General features: G+C 58.6%; 1 protein-coding gene across 7 annotated transcripts; it reads left to right on the plus strand.

The window, feature by feature from the left end:
• Positions 1 to 897: 897 nt before the first annotated feature.
• On the plus strand, positions 898 to 13,992 carry SLC51A (solute carrier family 51 member A). Of its 7 annotated transcripts, none has more exons than XM_080409373.1 (10): positions 898 to 1,489; positions 1,842 to 11,367; positions 11,566 to 11,660; positions 12,103 to 12,257; positions 12,375 to 12,448; positions 12,530 to 12,688; positions 12,821 to 12,932; positions 13,043 to 13,189; positions 13,376 to 13,481; positions 13,607 to 13,992. In XM_080409373.1, exons 2-10 carry the CDS (start codon positions 11,333 to 11,335, stop codon positions 13,741 to 13,743), a joined length of 1,020 nt encoding a protein of 339 aa, XP_080265499.1. In that variant the 5' UTR covers positions 898 to 1,489; positions 1,842 to 11,332; the 3' UTR covers positions 13,744 to 13,992. The 7 variants fall into 7 exon arrangements, with proteins under 7 accessions (XP_080265499.1, XP_080265503.1, XP_080265500.1 ...); XM_080409374.1 differs by lacking the exon at positions 898 to 1,489 and having other exon boundaries at positions 1,496 to 7,087; positions 7,184 to 11,367; XM_080409372.1 differs by lacking the exon at positions 898 to 1,489 and having other exon boundaries at positions 1,496 to 11,367.
• The last annotated feature ends 1,729 nt before the right edge of the window (positions 13,993 to 15,721 follow it).

Here is a 15,721-nt window from a genome sequence, read left to right on the forward strand (position 1 = left end):
ATCAGCGGCTGGTGCCACCTCCCCTGGGATTGGTACCTGTGTTGTTCACAAAGCTGTGCCTGCACTGCAGGTGATGCTGAGCCCAGGTGCTCAGGCTGCCCAGCTCAGCCAAAAAGTTCTGCAAGGAACAGAGATAGCCAAACCTGGGAAATGGCCAAAGAGGGAATGGATGTAGGATTGGTGACTTCTGATCCCTCATCCCAGCAAGGTGCACGGTTTCTGTGTGCGTGATTTTGGCACAATTCAGGCCCATGAAAATCCAGATCATCATCCCCCACCCGTCCCATCACCATCCACCTGGAGATCTCTGTCCAGTTCCCGAAGACCGGGAGCATTTTAACTCGGAAGCTGTTTGCAGCAGACTGTTGTTTAAGCCCTGCTGCGCCACATCATAGGTATCCACAACCTAGCCAAGCTCCTGCTTGCTTCTGCCTGCTCTGCTCCCTGCCTGGCCCAGCTCCTGCCTGCAGTTCAGTGTGGGAGCCTCTGTGCTTGTCCTGACACCTCGCTTTAGCCCAGCTTCCATCAGGGCGTTCCTCCTCATTGCCGCTTGGCCCTGTTTTTTCAGATGTTTGTCCCCTGTTCCTCTGAGTTGGGGAGCTTGTGAGTCCCCTGACTCAGACTCAGATGACTCTGGGTTCCTTTGTGCAGCATCTCATGATGTGACAGTGTTCCAGGATTGATACTGAAACATGAGACCAAAATATGGCAAAGAAAATATAGTTTCACTTCAGTTTTGCAGCATCCTCGTGTCACCAGCTTCCACATTTTGGGAAGGCAGCTAAAAAGCAGAAGGAAAAGAGGAGAGAAACAGTATGGGAAGGGTCCTCTAGAAGACCTTGTGTTCTTGGCCTTTGCTGCCACATCTCTCAATTTCTCAGTTGCACCTGACCCTCACAGTAAAAACCATCATGCTGCCTTGGAAGAGGTCACCCCATCCTGCTCTCTCCCAGCAATCCATGTGCATACAGCCGTGCTCGGGAGCTCTGGTTCTTTGGTCACAGTCCTGGCCTGTGCTGCCATGCAGCCTGAGGAAGGATCGCAGCAGGGACCAGCATCTGCAGAGGATCTGCTGCCTCTTCTGCAGCAAAGGGGCTGTGGAGGAGGCAAGGGGTGGGCCATGTGCAGCCAGGAAAAGGCACTTGAGAGAGTGGAAACATGGCAGGTAACATTGAGAGCTGGCTGCAGCTCCATCTTCCCTTCAGAGTAACACCCATCTTTGCATCCTTCCTGGAGAAGTGCCTGGGACTGGCCTGGCTCTCTGCCTTGTCTGCACCTGGCCTGGTGCTCCTGCCTGTCAGCCAGGGGACCCAGAAAGCACCGAGCACCTGGGGGAGAGATGTGGGGCTGAGGATGGTGTGGTCCCTTGTTCCTATGAACGTACAGACCTGGGGTATCCCATGAACCCCCTCCTCAGAGACCTCTGGAGTTTTTTTGCCTCCCTGCAGTGAGGAGGGTCATCTGCCCATCTCTCCCACCACACAAGGAGGTAAGTGGATGTGGTGGTTCTTGTTGCCGCTGCTCTGCCTGCCAGGGGCTGACACGGAGGCCCAGCTGAGAGGTTTGTTCTTGGACACTGCCCCAGTGGGGTTAAAATAGTCTGGCTCTTTTAATGGGGCTTCCTTGCTTGCAAAGACTAAGTTGCACTGGGGTTTTAACCCCCAAAGTCCTGGGGACCCCTCTGTGCTCCTAGTACAACTGGACCCTGCCTACAGGGAGGAGAGTGGGTGGTTATCCCTGCTTCATCCCTGCTCAGAGGAAGCAGGGAGACGAGGTGATTACTTTAGTGTTCCTTCCCGCCTGGCAGTTACATCACTTGACAAGATGCTGGCCCTCTCCAGGTGCAGCCGAGGGGGAGAGCAGCAGCACAAGGACAAATCCTTGGTGTGTAGAGGGCTGATACTGTTCGGGCCAACGGATGAAGTGCCCAGACAGCCCCACGATGGCAGGCAGGGCCAGTGGAGATCTAGCAGGAGCTGTTGTTGACCTGGAGTCTTTAGTGGCGTGGGGTCAGCCTGGCAAAACTCCTGCTATCTTGGCGGCCGCACCGCGGGACTGTGCCACTTGTTGCTCTGATAGCAACTCTGCCCGGTGAGCCTGGCTGCTTTTATCTGGCGGTCAGGGCTGCTGTCACTGCGGCAGGGGGGCTGCAGGGCTGGGGGCCTCAGACAAGTGTACAAACAAGCTCAGGATGTGAGCACAATAGCCAAGGACAGGCCTTTGAAAAGCAGGGGGATGCAGCACGGCCACCCTGGGGCACATCAAAGGTCTGTCTCGCTCTGCACCACCGAAAAAGCCCGTGTGTTTGACTGCTACCCGTGGACCTGGCCCCAGCATCGTGTTGGCACAAGGGAGAGAGGGTTTGAGCGGTGGGAGGCGGAAAGAGAAAAAACGGCGGCGGGGAGAGGACTGACGCAGGAGCTGGGACACAGTCCTGAGGGTCTCTGCCTCCAGATTGTGGGTTTCTCATGGGTTCTCTCAATCCTGCTTTGTTCTGGTCATTGCTGATTTGTATCTGGAGTCTGGAAAGCGACTGTTATCCACTAGCTTTGCAAAGCTGGGCTCTGAGTGATGTCTGGATGGAGCCATAAAAGAACATGAAGATATGGTGAGCGGTGTCTGCCAGGCACATGCCTGCCCTATGGGGTCCTGCAGTACCTGCTGTACTTCTCTAGAAGGATCAGTCCAGCAAGAGCCCCTCTCTGCTCACTCCTGTGCTTGCAAGAGGGCCTGGGAAGGGGCTGGAAAGCCCCAGTAAGTTTTGCCTCTGATTTGCTCTGCAGTGTGTGCACATGCTGCTGCCTTTGGATAAAGGACAGCCTGAGCCTACTCTGTGGTAACCACCCTCTGCGATAAGGGCACATGTTGTCTCAGGAGATTAGACCTGTCCACTGCTTTGTGTTTTTATAAAGTACATTTATTGGCAAAAGAGCAGCCCAAAGGGCAAAGGAAGACAATCAACATAAAGAAGAAACTAGCACCCTGTGTAAGCATCCTCAAGAGGTTGGAACGATGGTTCTGCTCTTGGGAAGCGGCTGTACTCTGCAGGTGCTGGCCCCAGGCATTGGAGAGCAGCAGGCTGAGCCAGTGCCTCCTTTGTGGGTTTTTGATTGCAGGGCTTTAGTGGCCTTGGTGGCTTTTCTACTTTTGAAGCCACTGACAGGGTAATTAAACGCTCCCAGGCAGGTGCTGGAGCCTTTTGCAACCTGAGATTTGGCTTTATCTTGCCTGCCTGCTGGAAATGCCTTGTTTTAGGGTGCATTAATCTCTCACAGCAATATCTAAAAGCAAAGAGGAGGTTTTAATTGGAGTGGGATTAGCGCAGCCAGGTTGAGCAGGGAGAGCAGGAGCTTTCCCCCTGCGTGCTAATTGCCCCTTATCTGCACTGGCAGCGGTTGCAGCACCTGCCTGCGGCTGCCTGTGTGCCAGCTTTGTGCCATGGGGGCCCAGGCAATGCCATGTGCCTTGTAGGTTTGTTTACGGAGAAGAGGGTGAGATGTGGTCCTCAAACTAGGGGTGCTTGGTCCGGATATGGCAGCCAGAGGGCTTGGGGTGCTTTCAGCACTCGAGTGCCTGGCATAGCCCTTGGGGGGCTCATGCCTTTCCCTCGGGATGTTGCAGAGTCCCAGGGTCTGAGCTGAAATCCCGCTGGCTGCACTTCACAGCCAGCCCCTGCCCCCAGGCACAGGCAGGCAGCAGGCACAGCTGATGCAAGCGTGAACTCAGGGTATCATTTTCCCTGGGGCAGCAGGGCCAAAGGCTTTCCCCGAGTGAGTGGGACTGCACCCTGTGCCCGACCCACAGCCATGGTGGGTGTCCCTGCAGGGTGGCCGAGGCCAGTGGGTGGGTGTCATGGAGCCAGGAGGACTTGGGGCCATCAGGAGACCAGCACCCCCCTTCCACAAACATGCCGCGTCTCTGCTGGCTCTCTGGGAAAATATTTGTCTGTCTGAGGCAGGGCTTTTTAAAAGCCTCAGCATTTTCACCTGTAAGCTTCTTGCAGGAGACAGACGAGTATGAAAATAAAACTCCTAACCAAAGCAAACGGCCGCAGCCCACGCAGGGTGTTTTTTTACCTCGTCATTTCAAAAAGCAAACAGCAGCAGCGATGTGCAATATTTTAGGTGGCCGTGGCAGAAAAAAGCCCCTCTGTTTTTCAAACAAGGTGCCTTTTCACTCAGAAGTTGGCAGCAGCTCTAAGGAACCAGCAGCATTTCACCTGCTGGAAATGCAGACGTTGCCTTACGGCAGCAGAAGAGTTTGCACCAAAGCCTTGGAGCTTGGAGCGGGGAGGAAGCGGTGCCTGAGGGTGTTGTGTTGACTGCGATATTTCCGCAGGATCCCCCCAGCTGGGCTGGGGACTGCCGGCTGTTTGTTTGTCTCCTTTGAAAGAGACAAAGCCTCTGCCATGCTGAGCTGCGTGGCTTGGTTTCTTCCGCTCCAGCCAAGTGCAGCACCATCGGTCATGGGGCTGCTGGGAGGAAAAGCAAACAGAGGGGAGGCCAGAAGGGCTGGGCAGAAGATGGGGGTGTTATCGGATGCCCCATCTGTGACACCTTTTCGAAAGCGAGGAGAAAGCCGGAGCCATCAAATCTGCTCCAATGGCCTTGGTCTGGGTGGGAGAAGTGTTTAATTCAGCTTCTGCCAGGCTCCTTCCAGCTCATGGTGGGCTCCCCTTTCTCCCACACCAGTGACAAGCCCCACCATCCTCCTCCTCACCTCCATCTGGGATACTGACCCTCGGAGTGACAGTAATGGGATGCTGGGCATTGTGAAGGGCAGCACTCTGCCTGGGGCATCCCCTTCCGTCACCTTTGTGGCCAGGGGACCCTTGTGCAGGAGCAGCAAGGCCAGTCTCTCGGGAGCACTGGTCTGGAAGTGTTATTGAGGCTACAACTTGGGCAATAAGCAATCCCATAAGGATGAGCAGTTCTGCTCTTGAGGGCACACCCATCCCAACTCACTGCAATTTATATACACTATACAAGATCCTACATAGCATATAAAATCATACACAAACTTACAGGTGTGTGTGTATAAGTCAAGTATGTTTTTTCCATTATATATATATATATATATATATATGGTCAAACAGTTTCAGCAGTTTTGGGAAGAGGCATTTTGCTGACATGAATTGCAGAGTTGGGCTGCCAAGGGCCTGCGGGCAGGTTCCCTGGGGGGTGATCCCTCTAGGTGATGTGGTGATGACCCCAGTTGTGCCGATGTCCCACTTCTCTCCCCAGCCCGGATCTGTGGCATGGGAGCCTGGTGAGGGTGGCAGCATCCATTGTGGCACCCAGACCTGCCTGGTGGCAGCATCTGTGTTGGCACTCAGACTTGCCCAGGGAGGGGGCAGGACGTCCCTGAGGGTGCCACCATGGCTGTGCACAGGCGCTGTCCCCATGGCTGCAGCTGGGCAGTGTTTCTGAGAGCCAGGGATGGCAAGAAGAGGGCACATGGCATTTGGCCCGTGCACCCCGTGCGCTACTTCTGCTTCCCGAGAGGGTGAGGAAGGAGTTGATGAGACATCAGGGCCTGGCTTTTCCGTGGAACAGCACGTTGCTCTGATTAGCAAAAATCGTGAGCTCTTCCTTGCACTCCCCCATGTGCTGCATGCCTCTGCTCTCACCCCACCATCACTGCCCCATATAGCCACCTCACTGGTGTGTCCCATCACCTGCAGCTGGGCAGAGGGCTTGGGGCTGGTGTCTCCTGTGGGAATGATCCTTACCCCATTGTACTGGGAGAAGGAGGATTTTCCCTATCCAGGACAGGAGGCTGAGGCCAGCAGACCTCCTACCCTGCTGAGCCCCTCTGAAGCCGGCATTTCTCCCAGTGACCTTGGCAGCAGAGGCTGCAGAGCTGGCTGGCTCTGAGGGCAGTGTGTCCCCATCCGAAATGTCAGTCTGTAACACCTGGCACATGTCTCTCCCTGGGTGTTGGAGCAATGAGGTTTTTCCAGTGGCAGAGGGATTGCTCTCTGCTGGGAAGGGGAGGATTTGAGGGGGGCTATTGCTCTGCCAGAGGGTCCACACCATGTGCCACCCCAGCTGTGCTCATGAGCGAGATGGGGAGCCTTCCCCTGCCCCTGCCCATAGCAGTAACCCCCCTGCCCTCCTTGCTCGCTGCTCCCTCCCTGCCTTATCTCCCAGGGACAGCAGCTCCCACCCCACCAGCTGCCTCCTGGGGCAATCAGTGGGGAGCACAAGGGCCTTATCTGCAGGCCAGCTGTGGGCAGGGCTCCCTGCCATCCCTATCAGCAGGGCGGCTCCAGACCTGGGGCTGAGGGGGGCCAGCCTCATCCCTGCTGTGCTGGGGCCAGGGCTGGGAGCATTGCCATGGCCCCACGCTGACCGTTGCAGTGGGATGCTCCAGGGCCCTGGGACCCCTCTCCAGCTCAGCAACAAGCATGACGCTGCCAGATTTGCAGGGGTCCAGCTGAGGCCATTGCACTGGGTGGTTGTGGTTTGTGGTGGGGTGTGTGAAGGCAGATGGTGACAGCAGCCTTGTGTGACTGCCAGCAGGACCCCCCATCCTCTTCCACCAAGCTCCAGCAGCAGTTTCCTCATGCGGGTGATGCTTGCGGGGGCTGGAGGGGGCCAGATGGGGCCAGTGCCCTGGGAAAGTCTTTCCTGTCCCTTTCACAAGACCTCCACGTTTTATTTGTTTCTCCTGAGTTGCTCCCACCCTCCTGTTTCCAGTGGCTCAGCAAGGAGCTGTCGGAACACCAGTGGGGTGGGGACACCGTCTCTCCTGCTGGGGTAGGGGATACCAGGGTCATCTGTGGTCATGCAGAGCATGGGCTTCTCTATGATGAAGTGCCCATGAAGTGTGGCTTCCCCCAGAGGTGGGTGCCAGGCATCCCCCTGTGCCATGGGGTTCCATTGCTCTTGGGGTGCTGGTCCTGCATGGCACAGGGACTGGGCAGAGCGAGGGATGTTCCCTGGGAGAGGGAGCATCCTGGCTACTCTGTCCCACTTAGCAGAGTCTGTCCCTTTGTGTTCTGGGGCATCAGTGACCACAGATCACCAAAAGCTCAGGGTGAAGATCTTTATTGTCCAATTCTCTGGCTGGACCACAGCCTGAGGTAGGTGTGAGGTTCTCCCTCCTTGGCATCCCTGCTGTCCCAGGCTCTGGGTGGGAAAGATGAGCATGGGGAGAAATGCATTTTTGCCTCTTACAGCTCCTACCAGGGCTTTGAATGAGGATTTTCCTTCCCCGACATGTCCTGGCTGTGGAGAAGCTGGTGAGGGTCAGCAGGGAGCCTGCCATACCCACCGGGGTCAGCCCCTCCAGCCATAACATCAAGGAATTATAGACGGGTGGAAAACCATCTAAAAACCTGTGCAAATATTTGCATTTCAAGCTCTTTTTCCAAATGTTGGGGAATGCTGACAAAGCAGCAGCGTGGGTGATGCAGGCATGCCCAGAGGGTCTGCTTTTTGATTTTTTTTTGTCTGGGGGCAGGATTTCAATGGTCAAAGAGTTTTGTTTAAAATAAAAAAGCTAATGAAGCAAATGGGGAGATTTACCAGCACTGCTGCTGGCTCCTCTACCAGCTCCTTGGGGCAAAACAGCCACCCCGATGCTGAGGGGGCCATGAGCCTTGTTGCTCTGGGCCAGTGGGTGCATGGCTCCTGCCTCAGTGCTCCATTTTCCTTCTCTGCTGAAGGGGTTTTTGGCAGGAAAGGGGCTCCCTGTGCCCAGTGCTGCTCTGCCCTGGAGCATCTCAGTGGTCTGGGGCTGAGGTCGAGCTGATGGGACTTACCTGGAACCTTGTGTGCCCCCCCCGCGTCCTGCCCATGCCAGGGGATGTTCACTTGCTGTTGGCTCCTGCCTGTCCTGCTAACTTTTGGGCCTGGTAGCAGCCTGTGTGGAAAAGAGTGACCAAGGGAGAAGGGTGGCCATGGACCCTGGTGGTACAGGATCACCTGTCCCAAGTGTGGACAGGGGCTGAAATAAGGGGATAAGTTGGGGGGAACCCTGGGCTACCCCCTCCCACTGCATTTCCCCTCTCCACACCCATCTCTGACAGCTCCTGGGGCAGGTCAGAGCAAGAAAGTTGCAGGCAGGTCCCATCCTGCCAGCTTAGGGAGGGCTCAAGGGCTGTGGGCTGCAGGGGCAAGAGTCCTCTGTGTCCCCGGGGGGCAGCTTGGGGTGGTGACACCCAGCCCCACAGCATGCTGTTCACAGCAGGATGGTGTGACTGACATGTCCTGGCTCCATGTGGGGTGGGACGGGATGGACTTGGGCATGGTGATGGGTCTGAGGGCTCAGTGCAGGTGGAGGTGGGTCAGTGCTTCTGGGTGTCACCGGTGCATCTGGTGCCAAGAGGGGATGGAGAGGGGTGTGTGTGCAGTGATGGAGCCTCCTGTGCACGTGTGCATGCATGGTGGGACCAGCTCATGCTGAGTATTGATACGTGGGGCTGCCCCCCTGCTCTGGGTTTGGGGTCCAGCCATGTCCTGCATCCCCCTCTCAGGCTGGCGGGATGCTCCATGCCCCACAGCCGTACCTGGCACCTCGGAGTGTGCTTTGTTTGGGGGAAGTAGATGACTCAGGGCTCAAGTAGGGTCAGGTAGACAGTGGCAAGGAGGGTCATCATGATACTGGTGCAGTGAGTCAGGGACAGACACAGGTGTGCTGGGCAAGGGAACTACCGCATGACCTGTGCAGTGGGCACACATGAGTGGTGCTGGTCCTGGGGTTACGTGCAGGCAGGGGAATAGGCCTCTGCATGTGACAGCCTGGATGGTGCAGCACGTGTGTGTGCATGCCAGGGCAGGACTCTGCTTCTCTGGGCCGGGCATACGTGCAGATCAGCGCAGTGGTGATGGACCACAGCGGGATGAGCACCAGGTAGACAAGGCAGGACAGCAGGACTGCCATGACATAGCTCACAGTGACTGTCGTGAAGAGGCAGATGCAGCAGACGTCATAGGAACTGATGTGTTCCTTCAGCTGTGGGCAATGCTGGTGAAAATGTTGCAGCACAGGGGTGCTGGGCAGGGCCCCCCCATAGGTCCTGTGCACCCTGTGGGGCTGGCAGCACCCAGGGCTGTGGCTGCTCTCTGCAGAGTGCTGCACATAGAGACCACGTGTACATGGGGGTGTGTGCTTGTGCAAGGCGGGGGTGAGTGTCTCCGTGTGTGCAAGGGGTGTCTGAGTGCACAGGGCTGGGTGTGCAGTGTGCAGGAGGTATGGACAGGGGTATAGGGTGCAATATGGAATGCTGTGTGTATGAGACACAATGTATGGGGCTAGAGGTAGGCTACGGTGTGTAGGGGCTGCAGGGAGTAGGGCTGAGTGTGTGAGGTGTAATGTATAGGGATGGATGTATATTGGGTGCAGTGTGTAGGGCTTAGCATCCAAGCTACAGATAGGGTTTACAGGGTGTAGAGTGTGTTAGGTGTGGGGCACAGTATATAGGGCAGGGTGGTTGTGGGGGTATACAGTGTGTAGGGACAGGGGTACAGGGCTTGGTTAATGGGGCTGAGGAGTGGGGTAGGGGCAGGAGTGCACAGCACCTTGGACATGCACAGAGCTGCCAGGATCCCAGGGTGCTCTGTATCCCTCATCTCCACGGAATGGTTGCAGAGGGGGCAGCTGTGACGGTGGCACTCTCACGGGCAGTGCTGTCTTGCTGTGCTGCAGAGCTCCTGCTTCAGCCTGTCCTCCCTGGCCACCACTGCAGGAGACACGTGAGGAGACAGTGCTCCCCCAGCCCCAGGGCCAGCCCCTGGGGCCACCCCACCACGGAGCAGTCCCTGCTCCCCTGTTACCCCACTTAGCTGGAGGAGCCCTAGGCTGACTACACATAGAAGACCAAGCCAGCAAGAGCTGGAAGAGAAGGAGGAAGAAGGAGGAAGAGAATGGTGATGGAGCTGGGCATGATGTGCAGAGCCAGCCACACCTGCAGGTGGGGGAGTACAGGGAGAACGGAGCCAGGGTCAGGTCCTGGGGCTGCTGTGGGAGAGGTGGAGAGGAGGGGACAAAGCCTTGGGGTGCTCAGTCCCAGGGGCTGCTGGAGCTGGGGGGTGGTGGGGGAGAGGATGCAGATCCAGGCCATTTGAGCTGATGCCTGGCTCTAACATCTCAAGGACACTGGTGTGAAACAGCAGCTCTGCTGCCCCGTGTCCCCAGGATGGGGCTCAGCCCATGGCTTTGGGGTGACTTACAGGAAGGAGGCCAGTGAGCTCAGGTAGATGGGGGTGCTGAAACAAAGTGGGATGAGAAGCTCCATGGTGGGCCAGACAGCTGCAGGGCCTTGGCCTCTTGGGATAGATGGCATCCTGCTCCCACAGCAACCACAGCAAAATGGATTCCCCCATTCCATTCCCATGGCAATCACAGTATCCCCCTCCTGCCCCCATCCCATTCCCATGGAAACTGCACCATTCCCAGCCCCCCACCCTGTATCCCAGTCCCATGACAACTGCAGCATCTTGTTCCCGTGGCAGGGTGCAGGGGACCCATTTGGGGTGCTGGTGCCACTCTGGCTTCAGCAGGAGCCCGCTGCCAAGCGGCAAAGGGTGGGGGCTTGGAGGTCCCTGGGGACCCAGTACAAATCAGTACTCATGTTCCTTGGGGTGCTGGCAGGACACGAGGAGCTGCGGGCACCCTGGGACCCATGAGGATGCTGGGATCCGCCTAGGACAAGGACCCGCCGCTCCCGGCCTGGCGCCCCAGCTCCGCGCTCAGCTGCGGCCCCTCCGCGGGCGGGCTCTGCCCCCGGGCCGGGCGCCCAGCGCGGCCCAGCCCTGCCCTCTGCCGTCGCGGAGCTGCCCCCGGCCGGGCTCAGCCCCGCGCTGCCGGGACCCTCAGGGCGGGCAGGGCCGCGCAGGGGCTGGCAGGCACCCCCCGGTCCCCCGGTATCACCTCGCACCCGGCCACCGCGGCTGAGGGGACGTGAGGTTGCGCCGCGCACGCTGCATGGCCCCACGGGGACCCCCGGCACCCCCAGCCCATCGCCCGCCACCGTGCCCGAGGGGGCGGGTGGGCGGTGTCACCCCGGCAGAGGTGCTCTCCCCCCCGGGGTGGGGGTGCGCAGGCGTGCCGGCACGGGCTGTCCCCCCCCGGCACCCCGGGTCGATAACCGGGCGGCCGAGCGCCCCGCGGGGCCGGGGTGGCGCGGCGGGACACACACTCCAATGGGCGCCCGCAGTGGCGGCACAGGGAGGGGAGCGCCGGAGCTGCTGGTTAAACTGGAACCAGGCGCGGTGGCCCCCCCCGCGGTCCCTGCCCCGGGGACTCTGACCCCACGGGCGGCCAGGGGAAGCCGAGGCAGGCGGCGCTGAGCAGCCCTGGGACGGAGCCGGGGGAGCAGGGCAGGATGGACCCCGCCATGGAGCTGGCAGAGGACCCCAGGTAGGTGCCGGGGACCTCCCTGTCATTTTGCAGCCAGGCAAATCCAACTTTTTGGAGCAGGATTTGGGGTTATTCCCTCTGTAAAAGAATGCAGGCGCCTGGGGGTGAGGCAAGCCAGCCAGGGGACCCCGGGGACCCTGCGGGGCTGGGTGTCCCTGTGTCCCTGCCAGCCTCGTGCAGCAATCCCCTTCTCCGCAGGTTCCCCCGCCCGTTGGTGGAGATGCTGATCAGGAACTTCAGCGTGCCGGCAGCCTGCTTCTCCCTGCCACCCACCTCCCGGCAGCTGCTGCAGCGTAGGTGGGGGGCCTGGGTGGGGGGCCCGGGTGGGGGCCCCCTCCTCTCGCCACTGCCGGAGCAGGGCAGGGACGAAGGGGGATGAAGGCGGTAGGGCGGCTGCGGCAGGCGCAGGCAGGGAGCAGCCCTGAGGAAGCAGGAGGCAGCTGGGTGCTGCTGGGGTGTCAGCCTCCCCGCCATAGCCCTGCCTGCAGGGATGGGGGTGACCCTGGGGAGGGTCAGCACCGGGGCAGGTGACATGGGACACGGGAGCAGCAGGGCAGAAGCACTAGCTCTGGCACAGCCAGATGTGGCGAGGATGCAGTGAGGAGCTTCCCGAGGATGCAGTGAGGAGCTTCCCGAAGCGAAGCGTGGAGTGGTGGGGCAGGTGGAGCTCCCTGCTGTGGTGGCCCCAGGGGAGACAGGAGGGGATGGAGCCAGCTTCTTACCCCTCCCTGGCAGAGCTGGACATGGCCCAACTCACCATCATGGGCCTTGCCACCATCATGACACTGCTGTCAGTCATGATATTCGTGGAAGAGGCCTTCTACCTCACACGCAAGATCCGCTGCCCCATCAAGATGAAGACCCTCTGCTGGAGCAGCTCGGCCCCTACAGTGAGCTGGGGCATGGGGGTGGTGGTGGGCATCACCCTGGTGGGCCTGGGCCACCCAAGGGGTACCAGCGCCCAGGAGGAGGGGAGCGGCAGTGTGCCAAGCTCACATCTCCCCCAGGTTGTGTGCGTGGTCAGCTGCTTCGGTCTGTGGATCCCACGCTCCATGATGGTGGTGGAGATGGCTACCACAGCGTGAGTATTGCCTACCCCAGGGCAGGGGCACCGGGGAGCCTGCAGGCCCTGACCTGCTTTCCTCCTCCTCCTCTTCTGCAGGTACTTTGCCATCTGCTTCTACCTCCTGATGCTGGTCATGGTGGAGGGCTTCGGGGGGAAGGAGGCGGTGCTCAGCACCCTGAAAGATGTGCCCATGGTGGTCAGCACTGGGCCCTGCTGCTGCTGCTGTCCCTGCCTGCCCCGAATCACCATGAGCAAGTGAGGGACAGCTGGGGTAACCCCCTGCCCCTGGGGAGGGCATCCACCCCCCGCTTCTGCTGGGGCGGAACAGCAAGTCCCCGGGCAGAGGCTCAAGGACCTCAGGGTGCTATCAGCCTCTCTCGCTGTCAGGAGAAAGCTTCAACTGCTGATGCTGGGGACTTTCCAGTATGCCTTCTTCAGGGCTGTCGCCGTCTTCCTGGGGCTGGTCCTGGCTGCCGATGACAACTACAACCCTGCTGATGTGAGTGCCCGGGCATGGGCAGGGTGACATCCTGGCCAGGGAGCCTCCACCAGCCCCTGCCTTGCACAGCAGCTTGGTCAGCCCAGGCACGTTTCCTCTGTCCCCCCCAGATCTCGGCAGAGAGTGTGGCCCTCTGGATCAACACCCTGGTCGGTGTCTCCACGCTCTTCGGGCTGTGGGCCTTGGGCATCCTATTCCGGCAGGCCCGGCTACACCTGACAGAGCAGAACATCAAGGCCAAGTTCTCCTGCTTCCAGGTGAGCCCTCGTCCTGCCTGGCTCGTCGCTGAGCGAGGGTCTCCTCCAGCACACCTGGGATGAGGCGGTATGGGGGGGGGAGATGGTGGGGCAGGAGCTACTGGTGGGCAAGAGCCAGGTCTGGCTGCAGGAGAGTGGGGAAGGCAGCGGCTCCTGCCCCACCACCTCTGGTGTTGGTGGTTGCAGATCCTCCTCCTCCTGACGGCGCTGCAGCCTGCCATCTTCAGCATCCTGGCCAACAATGGCAACATCGCCTGCTCACCACCCTTCTCCTCCAAGGCCAGGTCACAGCGTAAGTCAGGAGATGGGGGAGCAGTGTCACACGCTGCTGGTTGAGCCCCGCCATTGCACGGTGGGGTGTGGGGGAACGGGCAGGGTGGATCGAGGCAGCTTCAAATGACCCTTTCCCTCTTCCAGAGATGAACATGCAGCTGTTGATCCCACAAACCTTCATCTTGGCAGTGGTGACACGGATGTACTACCGCAAGCAGGATGACAAGCCAGGCTACCAGCCTGTCAGCTTCACACCTGCTGGCACCAGTGTCAAGGCGTGAGCGGGAGGGAACAACCGGGGTGCCAAGGTACAGAGTAAGGCGAGGGACTGGTCTGCCCTGTACAGCCATCTCCTCCTCCTCTGGCCCTGGGGAGCTGCTGGCAGCAGTTGAAGCAGAGGGGGAAAGGGCATCTTGGCATGTGGTAAAAGGGTCTGAAACCTGAAAACCACAAGCCAAAGGGATCCGTGAAGCTGCCTCCAGCCCAAGGGGCTCTTGTCTGGCACCAAATAAAGATAAATTTGTACCCAAGTCTTGTGCTGGTGACTGCGCTCAGATTGTCTCCTGCCCAGGCTGGGTTGAAAATGACTCCACACAGGGGGAGGCAGATGGAGCCCAGACCAGCACAGCCATGGCATGGAGTCCCCAACACCCAGCTGCGACACAGACCTCTAGGTGCTGCTGGCTGGGGTCTGACAGCCAAGACAATGCCAGGGCAGCAGCATTTTCTCCTGAGACCTCTGAATGACTCTGGCCCATCCCTGGGGCACACCCTCCACAGCCATGGCGGCTCCTGAGAGCAGAGTGGGAGCATCCCTACCTGCCAGCCTGGGGCCAGGCAAAGGAAGGAGCCTTGAAGCACCTTCACAACACGGGCAGTTAGTTACTGCTGCCTTAACCAGCCTTGCCTGGGATCTGCTCTGGTAGCAGTGTCTGCTCTACACCTACAACAGAGGTGGGGATGGATGTTAGGTGTGATGATGACTTGCAGAAACCACTGGGTAATCTTCTGACCCCTTCTGAAGCATCTTCTCACTCAAACCACTGCTAAGATGGCAGGTGAGGAGACCATGACAGGAGCTGGCTGGGCTAGGATGGCAGAAGGGATCTGGCACACACTGAGTAAAATGACTTTACATTTATTTGGCTAAACATAAAAGCCAAAACTCAACTCCAGTACAAGCCAGTAAGACACACTGTGTGCACACAGGCCCATACAGAGAAACCAGCACAGCAAACACTGACTAGAAAGAGCCAGCTCAAAGTGGCCACTGCTGCAGGGCTGGGGATGACAGCAGGACTGGGTGATGCAGCATGGCTGGAGATGGGCAGCAGATGCCAGATCATCAGCACTAAGACCAGAGCTTGCTGCCAGGCACCACCAAAACCTCCCCCTGACCTGCACCCTGGTGCCCTCCCACTGTAATACCTCTGTCCAGTGCGACATGTCGAGGAAGCAGAGTCAGAAAGCCAAAGCTCCCAAGTTTTAATTGACTCATTTTGGGGAGAAAGCAAGTTGTCTCTGCCATGAGGGAGGAAAAGTGACTCAGAGCTTTTTGCAGGTAGCTGTGTCCAAAGCGAAACTGCTCAGCCAGAAGAGGCACTGGTGATGTGTTATGAGACTGCCAAATTTGACAAGACTCCCGACCACAGCACATGGGCACTACCAACATGGCTTTCTAGGCACCAGCAGAAGTGCTGGGACCCAGCAATCTCACGGTTTTGCCAAGAGGCAACACCCAGGCAAGAGCAAATATGGGACTCATCCCCACCCTGACAGACAGCCAGACCCAGCTCCTTGCCTGCGGCAGGTAGGAAACCCACGTTTACATCAGGGAGCCCTTGGCAGCAAGTCACCCTGAGGCCAGGTGGCAAGACACAAGGCCAGTCCCACCAAAGTCACCACTAATGCCAAGCATATTCTCTGCTCCAGCACCTGCCTCTGGATATAAGAACTGGACTGCACAATGAAGTCCCAACCCTCTATAAAATGCATAAAATCATGTAAATGCAGGTGCGTGCCATAATTTTCTCAAGCAGTTAAAAAACCTTCTCCTAGAACTCCAAGCAATACGTTGTTAAAGTGCCACACTCTTCATGTCTTGCTTCTGCCAGCACCCTTGGCACCTTTCAGCTTTGCCCTGCTGCTGCTGTTGTCATCAGCAAATCCTCTCGCAGGGGCTGGCTGCTAGTGTCAGCAGCCTTACCCCCCAGATCCTAGGAACTGAAGCAGGGCTGTCTCACAGGAGCTGATGCCTCT

The sequence above is a fragment of the Falco punctatus genome, assembly GCF_963210335.1.
Source record: "Falco punctatus genome assembly, chromosome: 13".
In the NCBI taxonomy this organism is placed as follows: domain Eukaryota; kingdom Metazoa; phylum Chordata; class Aves; order Falconiformes; family Falconidae; genus Falco; species Falco punctatus.

Bases quoted from the DNA above. Each gene is read 5' to 3' on its own strand.
- SLC51A (XM_080409375.1), top strand. From the start codon at position 11,949: ATGTGGCGAGGATGCAGTGAGGAGCTTCCCGAGGATGCAGTGAGGAGC. The intron at 12,689-12,820 runs GTGAGGGACAGC...TCTCGCTGTCAG, and splicing joins CCCCGAATCACCATGAGCAA to GAGAAAGCTTCAACTGCTGA. The intron at 12,933-13,042 runs GTGAGTGCCCGG...TGTCCCCCCCAG, and splicing joins ACAACTACAACCCTGCTGAT to ATCTCGGCAGAGAGTGTGGC.